Source organism: Lepidochelys kempii, chromosome 7 (assembly GCF_965140285.1).
Source record: "Lepidochelys kempii isolate rLepKem1 chromosome 7, rLepKem1.hap1, whole genome shotgun sequence".
Lineage (NCBI taxonomy): Eukaryota > Metazoa > Chordata > Testudines > Cheloniidae > Lepidochelys > Lepidochelys kempii.
In genome coordinates this window covers 67070928-67098542 of record NC_136386.1, presented here as the reverse complement: position 1 = coordinate 67098542, position 27615 = coordinate 67070928, and the positions used below count along the sequence as shown (strand labels likewise).

Below are 27615 nucleotides of genomic sequence, written 5' to 3'. Positions count from 1 at the left end.
GCAGATTTACCTCCACGGTTTGCAGGGTGCAGAATACATGCATGAAAGTTGTGATTGTCTTGAATTTTGGGGCATTTGGCAACTCTAACACACAACTGCTCTTGAATGCCTGGGGTGTTCTCACAATGTGGCATAGCCTCGGGTCAAGCTCAGAGGGGATGGGTACAAAACAGGAGAAGCTTCCTGGCATCAAACAGGTCTTTCTTTCTGGCCTCCATTAATCTCTGCTTTTGACTGTGCTGGGCTGTAGAAGTGACTCGAGTGGAGTGTGTGTGATAGGATAGCTGAAATCAGGGGTAAGGCAGAACCACACAAGAATTGTGGATGGTCACTTCCAAATCTCATGAAGTGTGCTTAGGAGACAGAGCTACAGCAGGATCAGCGTAAATCAGATCAGCTTCCCCCTCCTGTGGCCTGAATCAACAGAGGAAGCCATGTAGCCTGAGGGAGCCCCCGCTTTTGAGTCTGTGGTCACCAGCCAAGTTTGTAGTCTTTGCTTAAGTAATGTAATGAGTATGGGGGCCAAAATCATCGTTCCTGTTTTCACCGATCTTAGGTCCTTAAAATGAAGGAAGTGAGGAGACCTGGTCTCTCACTGCTCTATCAGAAAGACTTTTGTGCTTGCGAAGGATGCCTGATCACCAGTGCTGGAGAACAAAGTCTTCTGGGTATCTATAGAACAGGTACAGCCGCACTGCAAGCTGGCCCACGGAGGGGTGCCTCTTGGGACAACAAGGCTAGTTCATTCCTATGGCCCATTCAATTCTCGGCTTCAGTGTGTTTGGAACTAGACAAAGGTATTCCGTGAAGTACTACTGCCAACTGGCCTAAGACTAGTGGCCCATTTTCACATAGGCCACCAAACAGTCATCAGCTGGCAATAACTATGGGTCACTGCCACCAACGAGGCAGATTCAGAAGAATGACCCAGTGGGTGACAGGCTTCCCATAAAAATGTCTGCATCAGTTTTGAAAGAAATCACATACCTATGCATAGATGCAAAGTGGGGACTCTCATGTGGTCAGATTCTAGGTATCAATGGCAAGGAAACTGTGTGTGTCTTTGATGGGAAAAATGTTTATTTAACACAGGAAGAGCAATCTGGGCTACTGTCCAAATATATTTTGAAAAGTTAAGAGGTGCTGAAGTGGAGGGTTTTTTTTTTTTAAAAGGAGGAGTAGGGAGAATAGCAAATAAATAAAAGTACTAATGAGGAAATCTCAGCCCACTTGCTGCCAGGGTCTACAACTCAAACCTTTGTCCAGGAGATTGAAGGCTGGTCATTAGTGGAAAGATTTAATACAAAAATGGTTCATCCCTACTGTTTAATTCCTTTTCTGTTCCTTGGCCATCTCATCCCCATTCCTGAAAACTCTGGCCTCCTCACTTCTCACCTTGCTCCCTTTCACTCCATCCAGAATGCTGTTGTGAAAAATCATCTTCTTTGCCTGCCATTTTGATCATGTTGCCCCATTCACTACAGATCCTACTAGCTTCTCTCCCCCTCCACATCAGCTTCCTTATCCTCAGCTTCAAGGCTCTCCATATGTCTGAATGTGACAGTGTGTGGAGTTACACTGGGAATTAAATTTGACCCATCGCCTTTTGACAAGTCCTTTATTTAAATTTTAAGAGTTCCCAAAATACTATGGAGATCAACAAATTTTGATCATCAGAAAGCTTGATTAGTTTATGCAGCTGCCAGTGGACTCTAGTAGCCTGACACAGACAGCTCATCAAATGATGCAGGCTAGTTTTGTATCCATGCTGTGGTAAACTGTAGTAGAACTTTTAACCGCAATAGGAGGAAAGGATGGGACAGCAGGGGACTGCAGACTCTCCCAGCACTGTGCTTGCATGCCTAGATATGGGCAAGTTTTGAAGGCAGGCAAGCTTTTGAGACAGGGTGGTCTTCTATCTAGTGCTGATGTCTGTTGCTCCAAGCCTTTCTCTCAACTAATGAGACAGTGAAAACCTGCACTCGCCCAACAGAGCAGTACAAGGGAATGAAGAGTGGAGAGTTGCCAAGCCAGCTAGCAACTATATGAAAGATGGTTCAGATGGGCTGGGGGCAACATGCACTGCAGTGCATCTTGTTGCTACTCCAACAAGGAGCTCCTTCCTAACATCTGCACCAGAAGGAAACGTGCACTGGAGTCCAGGTCCACCAAGCCAGTAAGCCATGCCCATTAGTGTTGTCATGCATGCTAGCCCTGACCAGCTGCTAAGACTCAAGGAAACTTGAGTTGGATTGTAATCATGCCTGGCAGCTGCACAGAGGGGTTGAGTTGTGAAGGGAAGGGGCTTCCGCTCTGCAGCACACTCTTGCATGACAGGGCAAGGTTTTTCCAGAAGAAAGAGGTTAAGGGTAGAGGAAGATATGGAAGAAGTACTTGACTTGCATTGTTAAATGCCATAAACATTTACTCATCTCAGGATGATGGCAGCAGCCAAAGTCAAGGTTCATATACATGGGGTGCGCATAGCGTGTATTTTTCCAGGCTCAAAAAGAATGCTGTAATTTAAAGCAGGCTGACTGACTCAACTGGTGTTTTCATGTATCATCTCAGGGAAGGGGGGAAAAAGAAGGGAGGGATGGAGGTTACTCATCTGGTCTTTATTTCCTTTCCCTTTTCTTAATAGTTCAGAGCAAAGGGCCCATTCCAGCTGGAAACAATGAGTCTCTTGCTCATTTCATCCTAGAGAAGGACAGGCTGCAGCACAAGTACGAGTGTCCCAGCATGCACTGAGCCTCTGTTACATTTCCTTAGGAAGTGGAGACTAGGTGGGAGTTGGGAGTCTTTGTACTGATTTTGGGGGAAGTGAGTGAGAGGAAAGAGAGGATACTCTGTCTTTAACATGAAGGACTCATGAGTAGAAATCCTTCAAAGTGACCATGTATCTACATATCCCATCTTCTAAAATGGGAATGCTTGTTGAAGTGCTGTCATGGTGGACCTCAGGTCCTAGGATTTACAAAAAAAGAGAGAGAAGCATCAGTGGAGATGGCACAGACGGTTTTGAGGAAAATGAGAGCCCCAGCTACTCCAATCAATTAGTTGTAAGGAAAAGAGAAAACGTATGAAAAAGAAAATATAGGTGCACCAGACGCCTAAAATAATGCAATATCAAGAAGTGAGGTCAAATTCACTGGTATCAGCCCTTGGCTAGCATTCATTTAAAAAAAATATACCTGCCAGAACTTTACATAACTCAACAGTCTCTTCCATACTGCTCAGCTCCATAATATCAGAGCACCTAGCGCACATCAGTGAATATATTTTCACAACATGAAATAGAGAGACATGCTATTGTTACCCATTTTACAGATAAGGAACTGAGGCACAGAGAAATTAAGTGATTTGCCCACAAGCTCACACAGGAAGTCAGTGGTCAAGCTAGAACTTAAAACCAGATCTCCAGAGGCTCAGTCCAGGGCCTTAACCTCAAGACTACTCTTCCTGTTGGCTGCTTTTCTTGCTAAAACTCTACCCTTTCGTATCCTAAGTACCCAAGTTACACCAATTTCCACTCACTATATCAATTTACCAATATAATTTAAGTCAACATTTATGTAACTTTTGAATCTGGTCCAGAATTCTAAACCCAGGACTTGGCAGATAAGAGAAAAAGCCCATTTAAAAAGCCTAGGAAGGAAGAAGGCAGAACTCTTTTAGCGACATCCTTTCCTCTGAAATCCACCTGGCCCGTATCACATTAGCAGTGTTTTCCTTTGCTTTCCAAGATTTGTTTTGAAGAGATAAAAACCTTCAAAAGAATTTGAAAATGTTTCTAATTCTAAATGGAAAGTAATCCTTGTAATAGTTCAAACAGATTTCTAGCCAAATGCATAGGACAAAAAGCAGCATTAGCCAGTGTTGCCATCAGACTCAATCATCCTGTAATGTGCAAATCTCATTGACCCTCCATCTCAATTAGAGGGTCCACATACCACCCCTTCACATTTTCTGGAGGTTTCCTGCAACCAACCAGAAGCCCATCCATCTGGCCTGACTTGGATCTTCAGCAACCTCATTCTTCATCCATCACCTAGTCCAGGCACTTAAGAAAGAAACTGAACTGTTTGGGTCTAATGGAGACAAAGATGTGTCATCAATATGCTGTTGATAAATTCCAACCCAAACGGTCTTCCCCTGGCCGGTGCTTTACATATACATTCTCTGGAGCAATGGCAGAGGAGAAGAAACTTCCCCTTTTTTCCCCTGTATAGGAGCAGTATGACCTGCACTCATGTCTGGCTTCCTTCTTATCTGCTTTACCTCTGGGAGGGATCTGTGACCTGTAAGAAGGTTGTGACTGAGCTTCTATATTGCTAGTTAAATGAAAAAAGATAGTCCTCATTAGACCTGCCAAGTGATCATAAGAGCAGTGCCCCAGCTGCACCATATTAGCCCTTGGGGAAATCTGAAACACAACCTGAGGCCACCGTTCTCCAAATATAGCCCAATTAAACAGGTCCTATAAGACCAAAAACGTGAGCCTTGATCTCAGTCTGGAGGAGGTCAAGTCTGATTACAAGTTAGATTACAGCAAGGATGTGGTCTTCGCCACTCCCAAACTCTGATGCCAACCATAAAGTCCCAGTATGTTTACCATAGCATACGTGTGGAGTGAGGGATTGCCACTGTAAGTATTCAAGCACCATATGAAGAGGGAGAGAAAAAACCACACATCAGGAAGCTATTAAGGGGAATGCATTCCTAGTTTCTTCATAATTAACTCGGTATGGGCCGTTTTGTATCAGAGATGGGGAAAGAAAGACTTCAGCCACTTACAAAATCATATTGTTCCAAATAGCTTGAGATAAAAGTAACACTGAGGGCCCCATTAAAAAAATAAGAATATGCCTGACTTCACCGTAGTGTGCAAATACAGTGTTAGCTGTTGCATATGCTAATCCGATACACAAGTCCCCATGTTTTATATGACACATTAGACCTAAATTATATGGCAGGACCCAGATTTATGTAAGCACCGCGTCTTCCTCCCAGCCTCTCCCCCCGCATGAAGCTTTCCTTGTGAATTAAATATGAAAATAAATAGCATAATCAATACAGTATTTATTTTCCCTCAGAGCTGTTTTTTCAGGTTGTCTGTTTGCTTCACTGTGTCAGCTAAATTTTGGTTCATAGTTTGATGGTTATCTTCACATCCATAAGGGCCAGAGGTCTACTTTTTATATTATTATTGAAAATTTAGATTCTGGATTAGGTTCAGTTATATATTTTCAAAAAGGAGGGTAGTTAGGCAGCCAGTTACATTCCTGGATATACATAGGGTCCTGCTGGTATGTGTGCTAGACAAAAGCCAGTTGTGCATGCAACTGGCTATTTGAAGGCACACATAGCTGATTTGGGTGTTCATTTAGAGTAACTGCACATGCAAATTATATGTGGAGTTGCATACACACAGTTTTGTATATCAGGTCCTAAATGTCAGCACTTAATTAGATCAAATGCAGTGGTTTCGCATACAGCAGCGCTCAGTGTTATTGATATGATATTAGAGGAAAAATCAATTTGAGCTTTTATGCAACCACCCAAAGTGGTTCCTTTGTCGCAGAGTGCAGGTCACTAGAGGAAAGAACATGTGCAAAGAATCAAAAACCATTCTTTCTGGACATATGGTTCCTTTAGCTTATTGTACTATGCAGGTTGTGGTCTGAAGAAACCCTAATAGAGAAACTCCTTGGAGAAGGTGTTTCCTCTGGCTCAGAATACAAGTCGTTGCCTAAAGCATCTCCTGGACAGAGTGATTCACTCTCTCCAACCTCCTTTTAGCTCATCCTCTCATGAGACTGAGAGAGAAATTCTGCAAAGTAACACAAAGCCCACAAATTAACGCAGATCACCACTGTATATTGGGTACTGCCTCTCTCGGTTCTGATGACAGTTTGATGCCAAACACTATATTTTTGTTCTTTCTTAATTTGCTTACTTTAGTTACCTAACTTTGTTGCTTTACGTGCACTTCGCCAAGACAATTCATGCTCAGCTTTCCTCAATGTAGTGTCATTCCTTAATAGAAAGGCTTGATGAGAGGAGTAGGGAATGTCTAGCAAGACAGGTTTCAGAGTAGCAGCCGTGTTAGTCTGTATTCGCAAAAAGAAAAGGAGTACTTGTGGCACCTTAGAGTCTCTAAGGTGCCACAAGTACTCCTTTTATTCTAGCAAGACATTAATTCTAAAGGAAATTTTCGAAGGCACAGGGGGACTGAGCCACCTCCCCTTTGTGCCTTTGAGAAACTTGCTCTTTGTCTACCATGGTAACAGCTCTCAGCCTTTGCCTGGACTGTATATGCCATAAATGTAAGCATAACATCTGAGCTTCCAAATGAGAAGCACCAGGCACCAGTTCCTGAGAATGCAATCAAACCTGAGGTAAGATAAACTCTCTTTGAGGTTAGTTCATACTGTGAACCTTTGAGGTTAGTTAATATTGAGAAGTTTCATTGGCAAGCCCCATCCAAAGAGATTGACTTTTCTGCTCTGTACACAACAGAGACAGGATTTCATTTAGTAATAATAGGTTTGATTAATAATTTAGTAGTATTTATTTTGTGTATTCCAGTAGCACCTATGTGACCCAATGAAGGCTGAGGTCCCATTGTGCTAAGGATAAGACACAGTATTGCAGATAGTTGGAATTCAGCAAATGCCGCTCAGAAGTCTTATGAAAAAGAAAGAATTGACTTGCAGGGCACATTTTAAGGGGTTCAGTGGGCAGTGCAGGTTTATGGGCACTGGAAGGGAAAGATAATGGAAGAAGAACACAAGGCAGAGAAACAAGATCTTAGATGGATGATGTGGTAGCCTACATGGATCATAAGGACTATTCATCTACTAAGAGATAAGCAGTGAATCAGAATGGGCTACTATGCTTGTACACATCCAGTAATGGAGATAGGCACAGAAGAAGAGAGAAACCCTGCACTGAAATGCCTACAATCCAAATAGAGGAGACACAAAAGCGAGGGAAAGGAAGTAACATCATCCTTATTTCACAGATGGGGAATCGAGACACAGAGTGATTATGTGACATGCCCACAGTCACACAGGAAGTCTGGGGTAAAGCAGGGCATTGAACTTAGGTCTCAGAAGACTGGCCTTCTTTTCAAATAATTGTCCATCTGTATTCATTGTGCAGTGCTTCCGTTGTAAGAGTACCTCCAGCTTTTCTTCATTATGACGGCAGAGGACTGTGAAAATAGCTTACCACTGTACCATGGAGAAAATATTTAACCATTCTTCCTGGGGATTTTATAGTAAATTAGCAAACTACATGCCTCTCTCCCCTCCATCAAGATGTGGTGGGTGGGATTAATGCTGAACATCAACAGAAAAAACAGTATCCACACTCCTGACTTCTCCTAGCACTAGTGACACTTGTTAGTTGAGACATCAGACAGTAACAAATATTTGGCAGCCCAGCTGCTGCAGTGCTTAGAACTGAACACTGTCTGAAGGTTGCTTGTATACCTTTCACCCTGGGATGGCTCTAATGATCAGCTCAACTGAAGAAAAATCTCAGTTCCAAAAGCCTGGCTAGGATTTTGAAAGATCTGCTGCACAGATTTGATTTAAACAATAGAGCGTTTGTCAAGCCAGCTTCTTGGATTTCTAGACTTTGATCAGCTCATCTGTCACAACCATGCCTATCATTTTAATCAGCATGAGAAAACATGTGTGTTCTATTACTGATGAATGCTGCTAAATCTTACCTAGGGTTTATCATTGTAGAAACCAGATCCAAATTTCAGTTGTGATTACAGTAGGTTGGTGATTGATTTTCTAAGCAGCCGGCACTGCAAAGAGACATGCTTACTCAGACATCGAAGTGACCTATGGTAAAGTAAGTCTTCTGACATTTCAAAACTACCTGTAAAAGGTCCATTGACACTGCTTAATAAATGTAATTTTCAATTCAATCCTAAAGATTAAGTCTATTTGGGCACTCGTAATATATTTGCAAGAGAGCATGGATAGGAAACTTGTAGAAGGAAAATAAAAAGGGAGTGCAGTTTTGGGTTGCATGATGAGTAAGTATCACATCCCATTCTCTAAGGCTTTGCTCCTGGAACCCTGCATTCTGTTCTGAGCACTACCTTATTAGAAAGACATTGACCAAGAGGAGGGATTCCCTAGAAGAACAATAGAAACCAACAGGGACTGGGGGGACTTACTGTCATAAGAGGAAAGATTAAAAGAACTAAGTATGCATGCCTTGGGTAGGGCAGAGCTCGAATTGGGGATTTTGTACAGGATGTGATAAGAGCCTGTAGCAAGGCCGAGACCCACCGGTGCAGCGCCTCCCGCTGGTTGTCCTGGGAATTAGCTCTCCAGCCTCCAGAGCGCCCTCTGCAGGCCAGTGTCCCACTTGCCTCAGGCCCCCGTGTCCCTCCCAGACCCCGGTGCCCATTCCCTCGGGGTTCTGCCCTCTGCAGTCCCCCCACAGTCTCTGGGTCTCCCCACCTTGCCTCAGCAGCTACTTCCAGTCCTCGTCTAGCCCCCGCACACTGGGGCGGACTACAGTCTGTACCACTCATCATCGGCAAGGAGGGTTTGTACCTGTTGCCTTTGCCTAACCTTGGGCTATCCCTCTGCAACCCCAGTACCTGCTTTAAGCCTTCAGCAAGGCCTGCAGGCTGGGGGTTTTCCAACCTGGAGCTCCCCAGCTCCTCTAGCCTTTCCCCAGCCCTGTTTCACTCTAGGTACCCTGCTGAGCCCACACAGCCAGGCCTATCTCTCTCTCCACAGCTAGAGAGAGACTGCTTGAGCTCCTGGCTTACAGCCTTTTATAGGGCCAGCTGTGGCTTGCTTGGGGCATGGCCCCAGCTGTGGCTGCCTTCCCCATTAGCCTAGCCTTTGGCTTGCAGCCCCAGCCCTCTCCCAGGGCTGGCTGTATCCCTTTCAGGCCTGGAGTGGGTGACCACCCCGCTACACAGTCTAAACCTTTTTGTAGGATGCAAGCATGGGAAAGGAATTACTTACAGTGTCACATGGAGGTATAACTATGAGTACTGGGATGAAATTAAGAAAGAGATGATTTAGGTCAACACTTCCTTGCATATTGGGCCATGGAAACATTTCTCAAAGGGAAAAGTAGACTCCTCATTGCATGAGACAATGGAAAAACTCGATGGAACAATGTGCTCGTAAGCGTACTGTAGGCCAGGGGTTTTCGAACTTTTTTTCTGGCGACCCAATTGAAGAAAATTGTTGATGCCCGCGACCCAACGGAACTGGGGGTGAGAAGTTTGGGGCATGGGAGGGGTTCAGAGCTGGGGAGTGGTAGGGGGTCAGGGCTCTGGGGTGGGGCTGGGGATGAGGGGTTTGGGGTACAGGAGGGGACTCCAGGTTTGGGGGGGGCTCAGGGCTCAGGCAGGGGGTTAGGGTGCAGGAGGGGGTCAGGGGTCTGGGCTGGGGGTGCAGGTTCTGGGGTGGGACTGGGGATGAGGGGTTTGGGTTGCAGGAAGGGGCTCTGGGTTTGAGGGGGGGTCAGGGCTGGGGCAGGGGATTGTGGTGTGGGCGTACCTCCAGCGGTGCAGCCAGGGTGCAGAGGCAGGCTTCCCACCTATCCTGGCACCGCAGACCACACTGCACCCTGGAAGCTGCCAGCAGCAGGTCCAGCTCCTAGGCAGAGATGCGCAAGCGGCTCCGCATCACTCTCGCCTGGAGACACCGCCCCCCCTCCAGCTCCTGGCCAATGGGAGTGACAATCTGGTACTCGGGTAGCATGTGGAGCCCCCTGGCTCCTGCTGATGGCCGCTTCCAGGGTGTCAGAACAGGTAGAGACTAGCCTGCCTTAGCCAGGCAGCACCGCTAATGGGAATTTTAATGGCCCAGTCAGCAGTGCTGACCAGAGCTGCCGCGACCCAGTGCCTTACATTCCGTGACCCAGTAGTGGACACGACGCACAGTTTGAAAACCACTGCTTTAGGCAACAATCCTGCACTGACAAGGAAATGGACTAGAATGATAGCTTAATATGTCTTTTCTACCTCTAATGTATATGATTCTATGTGAGGGCCATGCAGCACCTTCAGCCACTCATTCCCCATTTTCCTATCCTGACCCCTCATCATCAGGACTGGAAGAGGTGGTCCTGCTGGACTGTGTGTAATATGCACTCAGCCTCCTACTCACCACTGCAGCAGGACTGGAGGCAAAAGCCCTGCTTGTTTTATGGGGTGCCTGCCCTAGCTTCATTATTTGGGACCCAACAAATCAGAAGATTGTTGCCTGGACAGGTCAGATTTTAAGAATGGTAATGGTAACTGGGGTGACATGAGGAGAGCAGGAAACTGAGAGCAACATATCCAAAACAAGTTCCATGTCAACGATAACTAACAAAGTCAACTCTATCAAGTGCAATAACTTCAGTGCATTTAACAAACTGGATCTAGAAGATACGCAGAAAGGGCAATAAGCTTGTGTTATTAATGGGATTGTATAAGATCTCACACACATCCAGGGATGTCAAGAGCATACACCCGAACCAGTGATCACAGAATCAATAATAAAAGGAGGACTTGTGGCACCTTAGAGACTAACCAATTTATTAGAGCATAAGCTTTCGTGAGCTACAGCTCACTTCCTCAGATGCATATCGTGGAAACTGCAGCAGGCTTTATATATACACAGAGAATATGAAACAATACCTATTCCCACCCCACTGTCCTGCTGGTAATAGCTTATCTAAAGTGATTTCCAGCACAAATCCAGGTTTTCTCACCCTCCACCCCCCCACACAAATTCACTCTCCTGCTGGTGATAGCCCATCCAAAGTGACAACTCTTTACACAATGTGCATGACAATCAAGCTGGGCTATTTCCTGCATAAATCCAGGTTCTCACATCCCCCCCACCCCCATACACACACAAACTCACTCTCCTGCTGGTAATAGCTCATCCAAACTGACCAGTCTTCAAGTTAAAATCCAAGTTAAACCAGAACATCTGGGGGGGGGGGGGGGTAGGAAAAAACAAGAGGAAACAGGCTACCTTGCATAATGACTTAGCCACTCCAAGTCTCTATTTAAGCCTAAATTAATAGTATCCAATTTGCAAATGAATTCCAATTCAGCAGTTTCTCGCTGGAGTCTGGATTTGAAGTTTTTTTGTTTTAAGATAGCGACCTTCATGTCTGTGATCGCGTGACCAGAGAGATTGAAGTGTTCTCCGACTGGTTTATGAATGTTACAATTCTTGACATCTGATTTGTGTCCATTTATTCTTTTACGTAGAGACTGTCCAGTTTGACCAATGTACATGGCAGAGGGGCATTGCTGGCACATGATGGCATATATCACATTGGTGGATGTGCAGGTGAATGAGCCTCTGATAGTGTGGCTGATGTTATTAGGCCCTGTGATGGTGTCCCCTGAATAGATATGTGGGCACAGTTGGCAACGGGCTTTGTTGCAAGGATAAGTTCCTGGGTTAGTGGTTCTGTTGTGTGGTATGTGGTTGTTGGTGAGTATTTGCTTCAGGTTGCGGGGCTGTCTGTAGGCAAGGACTGGCCTGTCTCCCAAGATTTGTGAGAGTGTTGGGTCATCCTTTAGGATAGGTTGTAGATCCTTAATAATGCGTTGGAGGGGTTTTAGTTGGGGGCTGAAGGTGACGGCTAGTGGCGTTCTACCACCCCACGGTGTCATATATGGGATGAGAGCTGAATGGGTCTCCTCTATTTTGCCCCCACAAAATACCTGAGGCCTCTCCTGTAACATTCCCTTTGTTTGTCACTCACATGTTGCCCACATATTGTGATTTAGTGTGTCAAACTCATAACTCCTTTGACCAGCAATATCTGGATAGCTCACACTATGTGTTGTCCAATGAACAGGATGATAGATGTTTGCCATTTGAATAGCAAACCTTTGGTTAACAGTTTGGTTTCTAACACTTACCCTTCCTTTCCCATAACATTCCCATATCAAATAATAAGAATACTCATTATGCTACTGCTTACTAGCTATGCCAGAAACTAGGATGCTCACAGCAGTAGCCTCAAATTGGTTTCTGTAGCATGTCTCTTGTGTTATATACATCATTAAAAAGATATGGCTATATAACTCAGTTAAATACTTCAAAAGCAACAATGTCATCAAACACAGACCTCACATAGCCACAGAAAATAGATAGATTATATCAGGGACATTTCTGAAAGGCACAATCTGTGCATCAGAGTATTTGTAACCTAGATTTAAAATAGCTAGAGAATCAGGTAAGGATGAGGAAAAGCATTTGACAAACTCATGAGCGAGGCTCATCTGCCAGCTTGGCATTACTCTTGCCGAGCATGGCCATAGGTCTGGGACTACAACCAGACTCCTCGCAGGAACTCTATCATGAGATGACTCCTAATGGATAGCATTAGCGCTGAAAGGTCACGTCCCATCCCAAAAGATTGTGCAGAGAAAAGTCAACGAGAAGTTCAGTGAAACGTCCACGGTCACGCAGGAAATTGGGAACAGGACCCCTGGATTCCTGCTTCCCAATGCTGCAGTTTAATCACAGGACCATCCTTCCTCCATTTTCAATCCAATTGCCTCTGTATGTTCTATACCATGGTAGTTTCTGAACATGAGCAAGACCACTCTGCACTTCCGCTTTTCCAAAACTACTCAAAGGAGTGCAAAGCAGAGATTTTTGGTGGTTTTACCCCCCACCCACTTTATAATAATGTTGGCTTTATAGGTTGTAGAGAGCTCAAATTCCAAGATAAAGCTCTGCCTCTACCCCCACTTCACAAAACACTGGTTCTCTTGGGAGTTAGTCAGTGGATCAAGTTAGTGGTTTTTGTTATTACTCTTATATCACAAGGAGAGGAATTTATTTGATCAAGGGTCCCCTACACACAAATGCTTAAGAAGCCCTCTGGGTAAGTCACACATCCAGTATCAGGCTGACTTTCTTTTGCTGCATTCTGTACCTTTTGGATATGTAACAAACTGCTGGTCCCTGGAGCACATGGCGTGGGGGGAGAGGGAAGCAGAGGGGGAAGGAGTTTAATAAATTGCTCCCTTTACATTTTATTTTGAGACAACTTTCTGCAAGTTGTTTATAATGAATCCAGTCTCAGAGCTGGGCATTGGAGCTGGATGTTTTGTTCTTTGCTGAGTGTGCAAACTGATACTTTGGCAGAATTGTCCAGGGGAAGCAAAGAGACCTTTATTATGTCCATCATTGCCAAGCAATTTGGCAGGTTCTTCCATGAAATGCATGATCTGATCGGTCCTGTTAGAGCTCTGCTGGCCAGTTACCAACAGAAAAGATTAACTTAAACACTTTTAAAATCTCATTATGGGCAATTGGTGGTTTTGGCTGAAGAAAGGAAAGGGATAAAAAAAGAGAATGTGGAGGAATGCCGCGGGGAGGGGTTCTCAAATATCGATGCCATTTTTGTTGCTTATGCTGCACAGAATAAGAGGCCATGGATCTGTGCATATGCTAGATCTAGCTAAAGGAAAGACATCCATTGGATTTTAAAAGCCAACATTTGAACCAGACAGATAAGAGAATTTAGTTGGTTTCCGCATTTCTGTATGTGTCCTAAATAAAACATTATTGTTAAAAGTCAGCTGATGGGAAGTGTCAGGAGTCTGTGGGCCAGATCCTTGGGCCAGGCTAAGCTCTACTTGGCACAGGACCAGGTGTGGAGCAGGTGGTTTTGTGACAATTTTGCTATTCCCTGATCCCAGGGCCAGCTATGGTCCCGTTCAGCCCTGGCAGTAGTGAGACCAGCTTGACAGCTGCTCTAACTTGTGCCCTGTTCTGTCAGCAACCAAAGGAGCCCACTGGCAGGCAGGAATCATTCCCTCCACTGAGGGCTGTGAAGGTGGTGGTGACACAGGGCCGGCATGGCAACTGTGCTACCTGGGGACTCCTTTGTATGAGGGGAATTCCCAGGAAACTCCTTAAGCCAGAGCAGCACAAAGGGGCCACGGTGGGGTGGCAGGATCTGGATCCCTAACTGGAATGGTGACAACACACGAATGTCAACAGAAGCAAATTGTTGTTACTTGTTAATCAGAGCTTGGATCCAAATGTATGCGACCGATCCCTATGGGCAACATTAGATAATATTTGAAATGTTGGCATGGTGGTGTATTTAGACCCTGTACGGGGAAAAAGTCAGATACTGGGGGAAAGACTTGGAGATTTAGGAGGGAGTAGGTCTGTTTATCAAATTCAGGGTTTAAAGCCTGGGACAAGCTTCCCAGCTACCCAGATGGGAGACAGCTGAAAATACTCAGGCCTTGTCCATGCTATGGCTTCAGTTATTTTCAAATACAGTTATAGTCTAACAGCTGTAGCACGGATTGGATTCCACACTTACCATTTACAACTAAACGCAGAAACCATGCTACAGACTACCTGGGAGGAAGGGGAGAAGAGTGTGTGTCTAGCGCAGTTAACAACACAATCCACCTCCATAATGGGCAGGGGTACTGTGCTAGCTACACTTAGCCAGGTTAAGCCAGGGGCCGTGTTTTAGCACAAAACTATCTGCATAATAGACAAAAAGCAGGAAGAGAAGAAGGTAAAGTTTACTGAACGAACCACAGGATGGAAAGAGCAAAGTCCAAGTGGATGATCATTGTGCTTAACTTCACACTATTATGTGCCTAGATGTAACAGTTGTTGGTGCCCTATAAATGCCACAGGATGGGGTGGGAAAAGGATTGCTGCAAATGCTGTTCAAACCATTGCGTAACAGGAAACTAGCATGGGGGGAAACAAACTGGAGGCCAGCTGTCTAGGGAAGTCAAACCCTGCTGTTTGAACGGTGGAAGGGGGTTTTGGGCTCGAAAAGCCACGAAGGTACAATGAGGAGAAGCACATAAGTGTGTTTCTTCTTGCTCTTTCTTAGCACTTAGCTAAGGAAAAGCTGTGGAATCTGTTTGAGTAGAGCCATTTACATGTTACCTTTGGACTGTGGCTGAGAGACTCCTCTGGTCTGGAAGGGTGAGGAGCTTGCAAGCCCCTTGGACATGAGGGAGCATTCAATTTCTTGGAACGTCCTGTTTGACTCAATTATCCTGCTCCCAGCGCAACCCATAGACAAGAAATGTGTGTACTAACAAGCAAGAGGGCCTGGAAGTGACTGTCCCAGGACCTCTGTCTTGGTGGTTAGTATCCCATCAAGATCATCACATTTGGGTTTTGCCTCCACACAAGTGCATGTTTGTGAGCATTTGCATATTTGTTTTGTCAACCTCTTCAGCTTGGCTTGGGCAGAACTGAAGGCCAGAGAGTGTTCGAATGGAGCCTCTGCTGCTGTCACAACTTCTTAAGTCTATTACTAACTAGAGAAACCTGGCTTGTTTGTTTGAACATCCAGATTTCCTTTGATGCAGCGTTTAGGAAACTGAAGATACGGGGAGGAAAATAATATCTGTGACAGCATCAAACTATAAACATCCATAAAAAACAATATCAAAATGCCTGCAGAGAATGCTGCAGTTTTGCCAGCAAACTAATTGAAATTACTGACAGAGAGGAGTTGTGATGGCTTAAAGGTTAAAATAAAAATAAAACAAATGTAAATGTAGTCTAGCAATTAAAGCAGGAAATTACCACCAGAGTCAAGACTCCTGGGTTCATTTCCTGGTTCTGTTTCTGATTTGGGTGACCTTGAATAAGTCACTGAGGCCAAATTTTCAAAGTAGACTCTAAATTGGAGTGCCTCTGTGTTTTGGGTGCCCAGCTATGGACACAGAAGTCCTGATTTTCCAAGGGACTGATTATCTGTAGACCCCCGCAGGATTTTCAGGAATGCTGAGCCCTCACTCCTCCAGCTGAAGTGTGTCTAAAGTTGGCTACCTAAAATATGAACAACCCTTCATTAGAAGCTCCTTTTGAAGTTAACATTTTGATCTCTCATGTTTCCCAGTCTATAAATGTAGATACTACCATATGTTGCAAGGGTGTCGTGAGGCTTAGTTAATTATTGTTCATAAAGTGCCGTATTAATTTTAGAGTCAGTGGACCCCATTACCTGCACCTTACTGCCACAATTACTGCTCATGAGGAACTATAGTACGGATGTATATCCAGGTCTACGTGTGGTAAGATTCTCTGGCTAAGTAGAGATGCCACTGAAATTCAATGAAAGTTAGCTCAGCCTGACTTCCTTAAGTTCCTTTGAAAATCCCAACCTCAAAAACTAGCCCAGATTTAAAAAAAAATAGCATATGGTTTGTTATTAAAGTACGTTAAGAAATTAGAAGAAAATTCACTTGGGTTTCTAATGTTCAATAAAAAAGGCCTGGCTGAGTCTACAAAGAAATGATTTATGAAACCTCTAGATCAGAAGAGATCTCACAAGATACCCTGGACGCATCCCAAAAGAGTTCTACACAAAGGACTCCTTTTGACTTCCATGAGGAATTTTGAGTGCACTGAGCCTGCAGATTCACAACAATCTATTGACTTGAACTGTACTACGAAGTCCTCTGGACCCAACCAATTAAGTATCCCAAATAAAGATGTTCAAACAAACTGACCCAAAAAATGGTAGCTGCTTTTGTTTTGTCAGAATCATTTTCTTGCCCCTCATTTAATTTTCATCTTCCTTCTTTATCAGAGGAGACCGTGAATCAGAGGATTAAATTTTGGGTGCATGCCAGTACTCATTTACACTTGGATGTCCAGTGATTTCTCATTACACACACACAGCTTCTCTGTACAATACTGCTGCAAATTTACTTTTCTGGTGTAGTGTCAATTTCAGGTTTTTTTCCTGTTACAGTTGCCAGTCAGATTTCAGGGAAGCCCTGTAAACTGATTATTTTAACAGCTTGGCTGTCAGTCAGTTCAGTTCATTCAGGTTACCATTGTTGTCTGATCTCAGAAGCAAAAAATTATTGCAACACCAAAGAATATAAATGTGTAAAAAGCAGTCAAGGTTGTTCACGGATAATCTTCTCTTCATAGATATTACAGGTAGAAAAGGTCAGGCTAGTTACGTGGTCCGTCTGTTCCCTACCCATCTTTCTGCACTATGCAGGATGGAATATGCTGAATGTACTGTTCCCAACTGCTCACACGTGCAACCATTGAAATAAAACAGCACTCACAATCTCCATCAGCCATGGGAGTTGGAGTCCCAAAGTTGTTGCCAAGTTCAGGTTTTCTGCCAAGCACCTGCTTTTTCTACATACAATTATACATGCAGAGCAACTAGGACCTGCACACTGAGAAACTGTACAAGCAAAACAAACCCTTTCCCAGAATGATGGGCCCATTTTAATTCTGTAAACTTAATTTGGGAACTTTGTAAAATGTCTCAGGAGGGTAACAGAATGTCTATCACATGAATGGATAACAAAGAACTGTAGGCTGGTGGGTTCCCGCAGCAGCCCAGGAAAACCACAGTGCTGCTCCTCAGTCCTCTCAGGCCCTTCCCTCGGGGCAGATTTTATTAATTCAAACACAAAACTCACTAAGTAACACAAAACAAAGCCATTCCCCATCCCACGCAGGCTGTAAGGGCTTAGAGGCCTTTCACTCTATATCTCCCTTGATGTTCCAGGGCCAGGCCTAGGAGCCAGCTCCCCTCCAGATGAACTCTCTGAGCCCTTTAAAGGCAGCCCCTGACCCCTTCCTGAATGGGACTGGTAATCAAACAGGGCCTTAAATGGGCAGATTGCCCTATTACAGCAACCCTTTGATAGGTCACCATGCCCTTCTGACAGGGTATGACAAAAAAGTCACTCCCATTAGGCAACAGTGGACAAAAGTTAGTGGCTACACAGGAAATATGCAAGTGTTTCCACACCTGTTTGAATCGCCTCTGGGAATGAGACTATCATCTTTGGAGAATTTGACCGTATATTTTCAAAGCATGTATATCCAATCTTTTCATCTTTGCCTTAACATGCACACATTATATGCTACTGTCCTTAAAGTTAAATACATGTTTGTATTTTGTACTGAGTGTACTTCGGGGGAAAAAAACCTAATACTCAATCAAGACCATTCCCCAACTCTCAAATAGCTGCCCTCCCACAATTGTCCTGTGGAGCCATTTGACCAAGGGAACTTCTCTCTGGAAATGTTTAACTTTCACACGTCAGGACAGTCCATGATATTTCATTATCCCTTCTTATCACATCTCTCTTTCTAGATGCAAAGTATACATGTATGCAGTAAGTAACAGATACCTCACAAGTTAACCCCTTCACAAAACCCACATTATTCCACTAATCAAAACCTTGGCTTCCCACCTCTTCCATGCCAAATTTGCATTCTTAGAACATAAAATATTTGCCCCCATCTCTCTTCATTCCCCCCTAGTACCTCAGGATGCTGGGAAATATTTTGTTTGGTTGTATTAATTCCGGTGCCTGCTTCAAAAGTAGTCCTCAAAAACAAAGTAAAATTATAAATACATCTATAGGAGCAGATCTTTCACACAGGCAATGGGGTCACTGATGCCTTAATTTAGCCCACAGAACCTTTATAACACGTGATAATGCATGAGAAGGATAGAACAAAACTTCACTGAGCCCACGGTAAAGTTTGCAGGAATGGCAGTCAGAAGAAGCCTCTGTTTACTTGCAATATGAGTATTTTGCCATGAAAATCACTGAGACATAATAAACATGCTACCCCACAACGAAATTTTTTGCAAAGTTGCTTTTCAGCACAGAGCTGCATTTTAAGCTTTCTGTATTAGTTAGAATATTCATTGTGTGTGTTATCTTCCATCATGAGCCTGGATTTAAATATAGTTAAGGATTTACTGGCATTACTACAACATATACTTGAAAGTTGAGGAAACACAAAAACTTCAGATGTCAATGCAGAACTGAATACATCTAGCAGGATAATCCAGTACTAGTTTTGACACAAGCACCATGCAGACATGCTATTTAGAGATTGCTTTGATTTGTCTGTTGAGTTTGTAATTTAATGAAACCCTATGCTGGGAGAGGCAGATGTTGTAAATTTCCCACACAGCCTGTCCAAAAATGACAGACAAAATTGCTCTCTCTAGTCTTCAGCCTTTCAAAACCAGAAAAACACTATTGCTATCATTCCTGAATTGTTGCTTTAGCCTCTAATTCTTTACCATCCTGAGAGTCTCAATACGGTGGTTTTCTGGCATTAGGAACAATACAGGTGAAGGTCATATAGTCATGGCCTGTGATACTATTTTCAAACCTAGTTGCAGTCTAACGCTGTTGTTGTCACACAGTTTGTAACTGTGCTGGTCATGGATTCAAACCATTAGGAAACATTCTGCACAAGCCAGTGAGTAACTTAAAAAAAAGTTGATTAAAAAATATCCATCTTGGCACCGTTCATAATTATTGTACATAGAAACCATTCTTGCAGGACCATACTGGACAACAGCTAGCATCATTCTGTTCTGATTGAGGAGATGGCCTTATGCTACTGTATTTATTCTGACACACTACAGGCTGTGCCATATTCAACATCAGTTATCAAACACTGTTGCATCCTCATTCCCAACCCCTCAAACTGGGTTGCGCTGAACTTAACATGGGTGTGATGTTGCAGTCCATAATGTTTTATGGAAATATGCTTATGAGTGTAAATATGATGTAACTGGAATATGCTTTATGCAAAAGGTCTCTTGTAAGGTGTCATTACAAAGCTTATAATCTACTGAGTGTGTTCATCCTATTTGTATGTGTGTATGTATGTATCATTCTTGTATCTGAAGTTAGAAATATAAAGTATAGCGCTGAAATACTATTGTAATTATGCAAAGTGTGGGCCATTGATGATTGATGGCTCCCACTGACTAGGACAATTGGTTGTAAATGGCTCTGTTGACTTGCAAGCCTTCCACTGTTCATGTAAACCAGCCCAGGAAGAATGGTGAAATCCATCTGAAACCTGGTGCTTTTCCATTTAGAAGGAGGAGTGGGGATCCAGAGAGACAGAAGATTCCCGCCTTGTGCCAAAGCTATAAAAAGGGGGTGGAAGAGAAAAAGGGGGGTCCCAGTCATGAGAAAGCTCCTGTTTTTCACCTAAGATGCCTGCTGGAACTAACAAGGACTATACCGGGGAAAGGATTGGGCCCAGACTAGGAAGGACTCTAGTTTGTGAAAAGAAAAGGAGAACTTGTGGCACCTTAGAGACTAACCAATTTATTTGAGCATAAGCTTTCGTGAGCTACAGCTCACTTCATCGAAAGAAGCTTATTGGAACATCGCTGAGGGTGAGAGTTACCTGTATTCAGTTTCTTAATGTATTAGGCCTAGACTTGTGTGTTTTGTTTTATTTTGCTTGGTAACTTACTTTGTTCTGTCTGTTATTACTTGGAACCACTTAAATCCTACTTTTTATATTTAATAAAATCACTTTTGTTTATTAATTAACCCAGAGTTAATACCTGGGGGAGCAAACAGCTGTGCATATCTCTCTATCAGTGTTATAGAGGGCAGACAATTTATGAGTTTACCCTTTATAAGCTTTATACAGAATAAAAAAGATTTATTTGGAGTTTGGATCCCATTGGGAACTGGAGATAGGTGAGCTGCTGAGCAGTTTTTGGTTGAAGTCTGCAGCTTTGGGGGCATGGACCAGACCTGGGTCTATGTTGCAGCAGCCTAGCATGTCTGGCTCAACAAGGCAGGGTTCTGGAGTCCCAAGCTGGCAGGGAAAACGGGCTCAGAGGTAATTCCAGCATGTCAGGTGGCAGTCCCAAGGGGGTCTCTGTGACCAAACCTGTCACCTGGGTATATCCAGGACTTGGTAATTGGTGTGGGGAGGTCCAAACTGTGTTCAGTACCTCCCATCAGATGTGTGATTAACTCCTGTTAGCATGTGGGGTTGAACGAACTTTTTTACAGCAGATGCAGAGCATCAGGACAACCATTTACAACACCAGCTTGGAGGTGGGGAGCCCAGCTGCATATGACACTTAATACCAAGCAGGGTAACTGTGGTAAAGTGTAGACAGCCTCTGATTCTTCCCTAATACAATGAAGGTTTGCTGGAGATTGCAAGGTTTGAAGCAGCAGAATTCCCTTTTGGACACTTGCACTGAGCACAGCTTCCTTCTCCTGTTTAAACTGGTATGATTTGAATTGTAGTGCTTCTCAGAATAAAAAACAACTACTGCTGGAACTGACTTGACCTAGCCACAACGCAGACAAGTGTTGTTCAGGGTTCCCCACACACCAATACATGTCCATCCTAATCTTCAAGACCATCTACGGTTCTAGTCCTGGACCTTGCTGTAACAGCAATTATGAAATGCACTAGAGTGAATGGTGATTTCATGATAAGAATAAACAGGCATTTAGGATGAGACCATCATATTTTTATATTGTGACCTACCGTACTACTTTATTGGATTACATATAAATTAAGTGTAGTTTTCACTTGTAAATTGCAACAATGGACATAAATAGATTATAATAAAATAGAAAGAATGCTGCACTACATGAAACCTGCAACTGAAAGTTTTCTGTAAATATTTGCAGCATATCAATCACACAAATTCTAGCTACTGGACATTATATATGCATGGTTTGGATACTTAAGGTTATGAATCCCAAGTTTCACTACGTTTTTAAACTAGAATCTTCATCCATCCATCCAACAATGATATAACAAATTAATGTATTTAGTGAAGGAACAGTTTAGGAGGAGGAAAAAAAGCCATGGAATCCTATAGAGTAATTGATCATATGGATGTACTCTAGTGTGCATGCATTTTTATACTCCTAAATCTTGCTGAGAATACTTAAAACCATCCTAAGTAATAGCGTATTTAACATTGTCACATTTTCGCAATATTGTAACATACAAGAAGGCTTAATATTCAGTCATGTGAAAGAAAACCCACACCAGATCAGAGTTCATCAGCATCTAAGTTCTGCAGGATTTCTATTGATGAGACCAGAAGCAAACAGATTCTGTACACAGATGAAGTTTTATTTTTACTAAGTACAAATTTTCTTTACTGGGATGTGTGTTGCCTAAAAGCATTCAAGTTACTCTGGGGCTGTTAGAATCCATCAGAGGATGTTAAGCAACCTTAAAAGGTTACGCAAAAAAGTAAACATTATTATGAGAGGCAATGATGTAGTTATCAGGCTACACAGAGAAAAACATGTCAGTTCCACAGAGAAAAACATGATTTACTGTTTCCAGGATTTGGGGTAGGAGAATGAAAATCTAAAATGGAAACCATGTGGATCTCAATACTTTCTAGATGATGGGCATTTCAATCATTGCTTTCTGCCCTTCCTTGTGAGTCATGAAATGAAGGAAATATACTCAGGAGGCTAATCAAGGGAAATAATGTAGTTTATGACCTAACATATTAACATAGAGAATCCCCCTACGATGCTTTACGCCACTAATTATATTATTTAGAGTGATCTGCCATTGAACAAATCCTAACCAATTTAGCGACTTATTGTGAGAGCCAATTAATTACCTAAAGGATTTCCTTTAGGTGCACTGTAAGACAGACTTACAAACGAATACAGAGTATCAAACAAAATTGAAAAACTTTCCTAACTACAGCTAGCAAATAAATACAGCAATGGGGAATGGACCAGGGTTTAATAATGGGATATGGAGCCTTTCACTGCTAGGTCTTATTGGAAAATCCCGGGAAGTGGGTGGGCAAGCCCACCAACTGCTAAAGGCCCCTCTCCCAGCCGAGCGGGAGGGACCTTTCACTGCTAGGTCCCTCCCGCTTTCACTGCTAGGTAACCTATCCAAATCCCATCCATGGCTCGTAGTAAGTTCAGATTACCCACTGCTGACAATTTGCTGGCTAGTATGAAATAAGTCCCAATCCAGTTCCTCACAGATAAATTATGCATTTCAATGTAATAATTGACACCCTTGTTCTTAGAGTCAGAAAAGAGGTCATGAGTCAAATAGGAATGGAAGCCCAACAGCCCTCTGAAGATTAAAGCCCATTTAGGGCACCATCCGTAAGAGCTGCTGGGTGCTCAGTGCTTTTGAAAAAAATAAGGCAATTTATTTAGGTGCCAAAGTTACGAGCCTAAGTTTAGGCACTCATTTTTGAAACTTCTGTGACAGGTACTGTGTAAGTGCTTAAGATATATGACATACTTTGAATAAATAATGCTGACTAGCAGTTAAGAGCAGCTATCTGGGAGTTCAGATTCGTGGAGCTTCAGCTTTGCCATGGTCTCATGACATGAATTTGGGTGATTCACTTAGCTTTTGTGCCTCAGTTTACCTGTCAATAAAATGGGAGCAATCCTCTCTCTCTCTCGCTCTCAATTGTTTTGGAAGTGCTCTGGTATCTGTGGATGCAAGGTGCTGAGGCTATGCAAAGTATTATTATTATCGTAACATGGAGGATGCACCGTACAGAAGAGTCATAAGTGTGGTTTGGTTTGATTTATTGTGTTTCCTAAGAGAAAACTGAAGATTGGATTGAAAAGTTGATGGAGTATCATCAGACACTATCCTGCTGTAATGGGATAGATATTGATATCAGAGCAGTAACTGCAGAAGATGCTGTACACAGAATCCTAAATGTCCTTTTAATGTCATTTTGGAGCTATCTGGTGAGCCTTGCATCTCTATTCTGGTGAAATTGAAGTTTTGTGTATCACTAACCATTTGTGGGGGTGGGGAGGACTGGGTCCAACTTATATGAACTTCCTGGTTAAATGTTATTTTCTATTGATTTGTTCTCCCATCATTACTACTTATTTTTCCTTTTTGTAATTTAGGCTCGTCCAAAAGGAGAGGGTCTGACCCCGTACCAAGGCAAGAAACGCTGCTTTGGTGAATACAAGTGCCCTAAGTGCAAGAGAAAATGGATGAGTGGAAACTCCTGGGCTAACATGGGACAAGAATGTATCAAGTGTCACATCAATGTTTATCCTCACAAACAGGTAGGGTAGCGTGGGCAGCGTGGCCACTGGAGATACAGGCATGGAATCAAGAGAATTCCGATCTGACTTTTAAATCAGGGTAGGCCCAAAATGTAACTTGGGGTAACAGTGTACAGACAAGTCTTATCAGCTGCAGGTTTTTGTTCCTAGTGAACACAAACAAGCGATTTCTATTCATCTAGGAAAGGATTTGCAGCACAAGTGTAAGCAAATATTATCGTGGGTTTTATGCCAAGTTCTAGGCAAGCAAGATTCTGTGTCATAGAGTTTAAGGCCAGAGGGGACCACTGGATTATCTAGTCTGACATCCGTTGCTCGCTGTCTTGACTAGCTTGCCTATCATTGCCTCAGGGTTTCAAAATTTGGGTACCCTTCTTTTCATTGGAAAATGTCTCCAGATCAGAAGTACAGGTCTGTCTCTGTACAGCAACCAGCACAATGGGGTCCCAACCCTGAGTAAGGACCTTTAGATGCTATGGTAAAGCATAAAGTTTAACAATAACGGGCCTCCTAATATTAGTGATTCTCCACTCTCTTACACCAATTTTATTCCTGTTTAACTTCACTGACACCAGTGAAGTTATTCCTGATTTACCCCATCGTTAAGGAACATGACATTCTCATTTCCATGTCAATTCATCTGGACAATGTTTTAAGATTAGTGAAGGAGACAAACCCAGAGATGAGCCCAACATACTATACTCTGGGGTTAACACAGTGACAGTGACACAGTAAAGCAAGACAGCCTGGGTGTAAAGAAAAAGGTGTCTTGCTTTGGTATTAATAAGTGATGCAGCAAGCAAGCAGAGTTGTAGGAAAGAGAGCTTTAGCAAAGATGCTGAGATTCTAGAGACAGCAATAGCAGCCTGGTCCCAACTCGTATTTGTGAGCCCCCAGCATCCCATCAAAATAGCATCCCATGAAACCCTCCTGAAATGTTACTCTCCTTCACTTCCACTCATCACACTATACTTCCATCCTGTGCGAATGCTAGGAGTCTGCAACACAGAGTCCACTGGCAGAGAATTACAGTTTTCAGGTGTGATTAGACACAGATCTAATTTAGAGAAGGGTTGAGAAAATGGAGCTGCAGTAGCAGTGAGATTATATCAAAGCTGCAGAAAGAAATGCTATGAATATTTTCTGATGAAACTTGCATATGTAGGAAAACCACTCGCCGGACCTGGAAACTAAATTTGCTTGACCCAGTAGAAACGAATACTTAAGTTGGTTAGGGGAGACTGGAAATTCTATATGGTACCTCCCACATTTGAGAATTCAGTTCACACAGGTCTCTTCCATGTAAAATCATTTCCTCATGAGCCCAAAACATTGATATTAGAAGATTCTGATTACTTTGATATCGAATAGGATACTGACTATGTAAAACATACATTGCTAGTGTTCGTGCAGAATTGTTTCCTTATGCAGCCAGACAGAATCCGAGGCTACTCCTGGCCTCATTCTTGGAAGTAAGTCAAGTATGAAAACCACAGTTGACACTGATCAAGATCTAGGATCTAGTTATTCCAATATAATTAGACGTGAAATACTTATTAGAGCAAGTATCCAAAGACGCAACACCACAGTTTCTTACTTTAAGATAGCCAATTTGGAGTAAATGCAAGATACCTCAAGGGGAAACGTGATGGAGATTTTATAATTTTGGGGAACATTTTTGTAAATGGAAAAATGGCAATTATTTAACACACTCCCAGGGAGGTGGTTTGCTGCAGATATAATTCACCTTGGCCAAGTCTAAACAAGGCATAGAGCACTGTGTGATACGAAGAGCTATATAAAGTTTAGGCAGAATATGGAACTATCTAGTAAGGAGGAGAGAAGACATTTCTGTAAAACAAGTAGAACAAGCTAACGACTATGAATCAGTAAAATTTGAAGAGCAAATCAAATTACCAGCTGTCCAACCATAATAGAATTGTTCAGACATATGATATATGCAATAGGTAAAAAGGAAAACTGATCCAATACAAATGAGGTTAGACACTCCGCCGTTAGCAGCCTGTGATGTCATGGAAGAGACTTAGGCCCAGTTACACAGGCACAGTCTCTTTGGGCCAGATTTTTAATGGTATTTAGGCATCCAAAGATGCATCTAGGCACCCCTAATTGGATTTTCAAATCCAAGTTGAGCCTCAGAATTGTTTAAACAAAAATAGGGAGAGCTCTGGTTCCTAACAAGAGGTTATAAATGACTTATATGTAAGTGTTTTAAACGCAGAACAAGCAGCAAAAGACAGCTCACATGGACTGCATCAGTTCAACATGCTTCCTACTATCATCCCCATACATGACTTAGAGTAGTCAGTTGTCAAAGGGGCATCCAGGATATGTGGCAGACTACACATCAGGAAGTGTAATAGGGATTTGAAGCTGTGTAGTGGGTCCTTAATTAAGGTCCTTAATACTTTGTGGACAACAACATATATCCAGTTGCTAATCCTCTGATCCAAATAATCCAATAGTTTTCAAGAGGTTCATAAACAATTTATTGTTTTATTTTTTTAATTAAAAAATTAGTAAATCTAAACACTTAGGACCTGATTTTTTAAAAAAGCCCATATTCCAAGGCTGTGATCTAAATGTGCTTTCTATCTGCACACACAGTTACTATGTTAGAACGTACAAATCAGCAGTTTGCAAATGGTCAGTCAGTCACCTAAAAGGCAAATGTGAGTACACTTGTGACTGGCTCTGGGCTGTTGAAAATTCAGCCCTAAGAATTTTAACACATTTCCATACAAGTAGATACTGAACAGGCCATGAAATACAGACAGTAAAATGTTTTTATGGCTGTAGGACTATTCAGTTGCTTTTTATTATTTAATTGCTTGCATACACACACACACAGAGAAATACCACTGTTATAAATAGTTTCACATTATTAAACCCATCTTAAGTTTGGTCTGCTGATTAAAAAACCAGGACTGGGAGCTAGTATTTTGGAATTTCATTGTTGGCTCAGACACCAGTCTACTGCGTGACTTTGGGCAAGGAACTAAAACTTTTTTGTGCCTCAGTTTCCTGATCTGCTTACCTCCTACAAACGTTGTTAGGCTTAAATTAATTAAATATTGGCAAAGTGCATTAAGATCTGTGGACATGGGATACATAGAACAACTTGTAGGATACATAGAACGATGCAAGCGATACATACAACATCGGACCCTGAAGCCAGGTTTTGTCCTTTTCTTCCTTCCTGGTCCAGTTCTTGTTTTTAAAATAGCGTGAGATTTATAAATCACCGTATTTGATGGAGTTGAAGAAGCCTCCCCTCATGCCGAAGCATATGGACCTGTAATCACAGCTGTCATTTTTTTATCTTTGCTATGCCATTCTGATAGAGGGGTCATCATCTTAATAAAATTGTGAAGGGATTAAAGTGATCTGCAATTTCAGTAGCTTTGCAAGTGCTTTCAGTCTTCATGCTTCAAGACATAAGCAGATAGAGTGAGGATGAAATCTGTTCCTCCTCCCATGATGCAATTAGGTTCTGTGGGCCTGAACCTGTGCTCATTGAAGTCAGTGAGAAAATTCCTATTGACTTCAACAGTGTAGGATCAGAGTAATATAAGGGATTTGTGCAGTGCTCTGAATCATTTAACATTGGCCATGTCTACACTGAAGTAAAACGCCCACAGCTGACCCTGTGTCGGCTAACTCAGGCTCACAAGGCTTGGGCTGTGGGGCTATAA

General features: G+C 42.8%; 1 protein-coding gene and 1 long non-coding RNA gene across 3 annotated transcripts in view; one reads left to right on the top strand and one right to left on the bottom strand.

The window, feature by feature from the left end:
* Positions 1–27615, bottom strand: part of LOC140914709 (uncharacterized) — a 149622-nt gene that overhangs the window by 98128 nt on the left and 23879 nt on the right. The window lies entirely within an intron of this gene.
* ZCCHC24 (zinc finger CCHC-type containing 24) overlaps positions 1–27615 on the top strand; it is a 154716-nt gene that overhangs the window by 112351 nt on the left and 14750 nt on the right. For both annotated transcript variants that reach the window (XM_073353236.2, XM_073353237.2), the window contains exon 3: positions 23735–23899. In XM_073353236.2, the coding sequence (XP_073209337.1) occupies positions 23735–23899 (165 nt within the window). The remainder of the gene's footprint in view (positions 1–23734; positions 23900–27615) is intronic.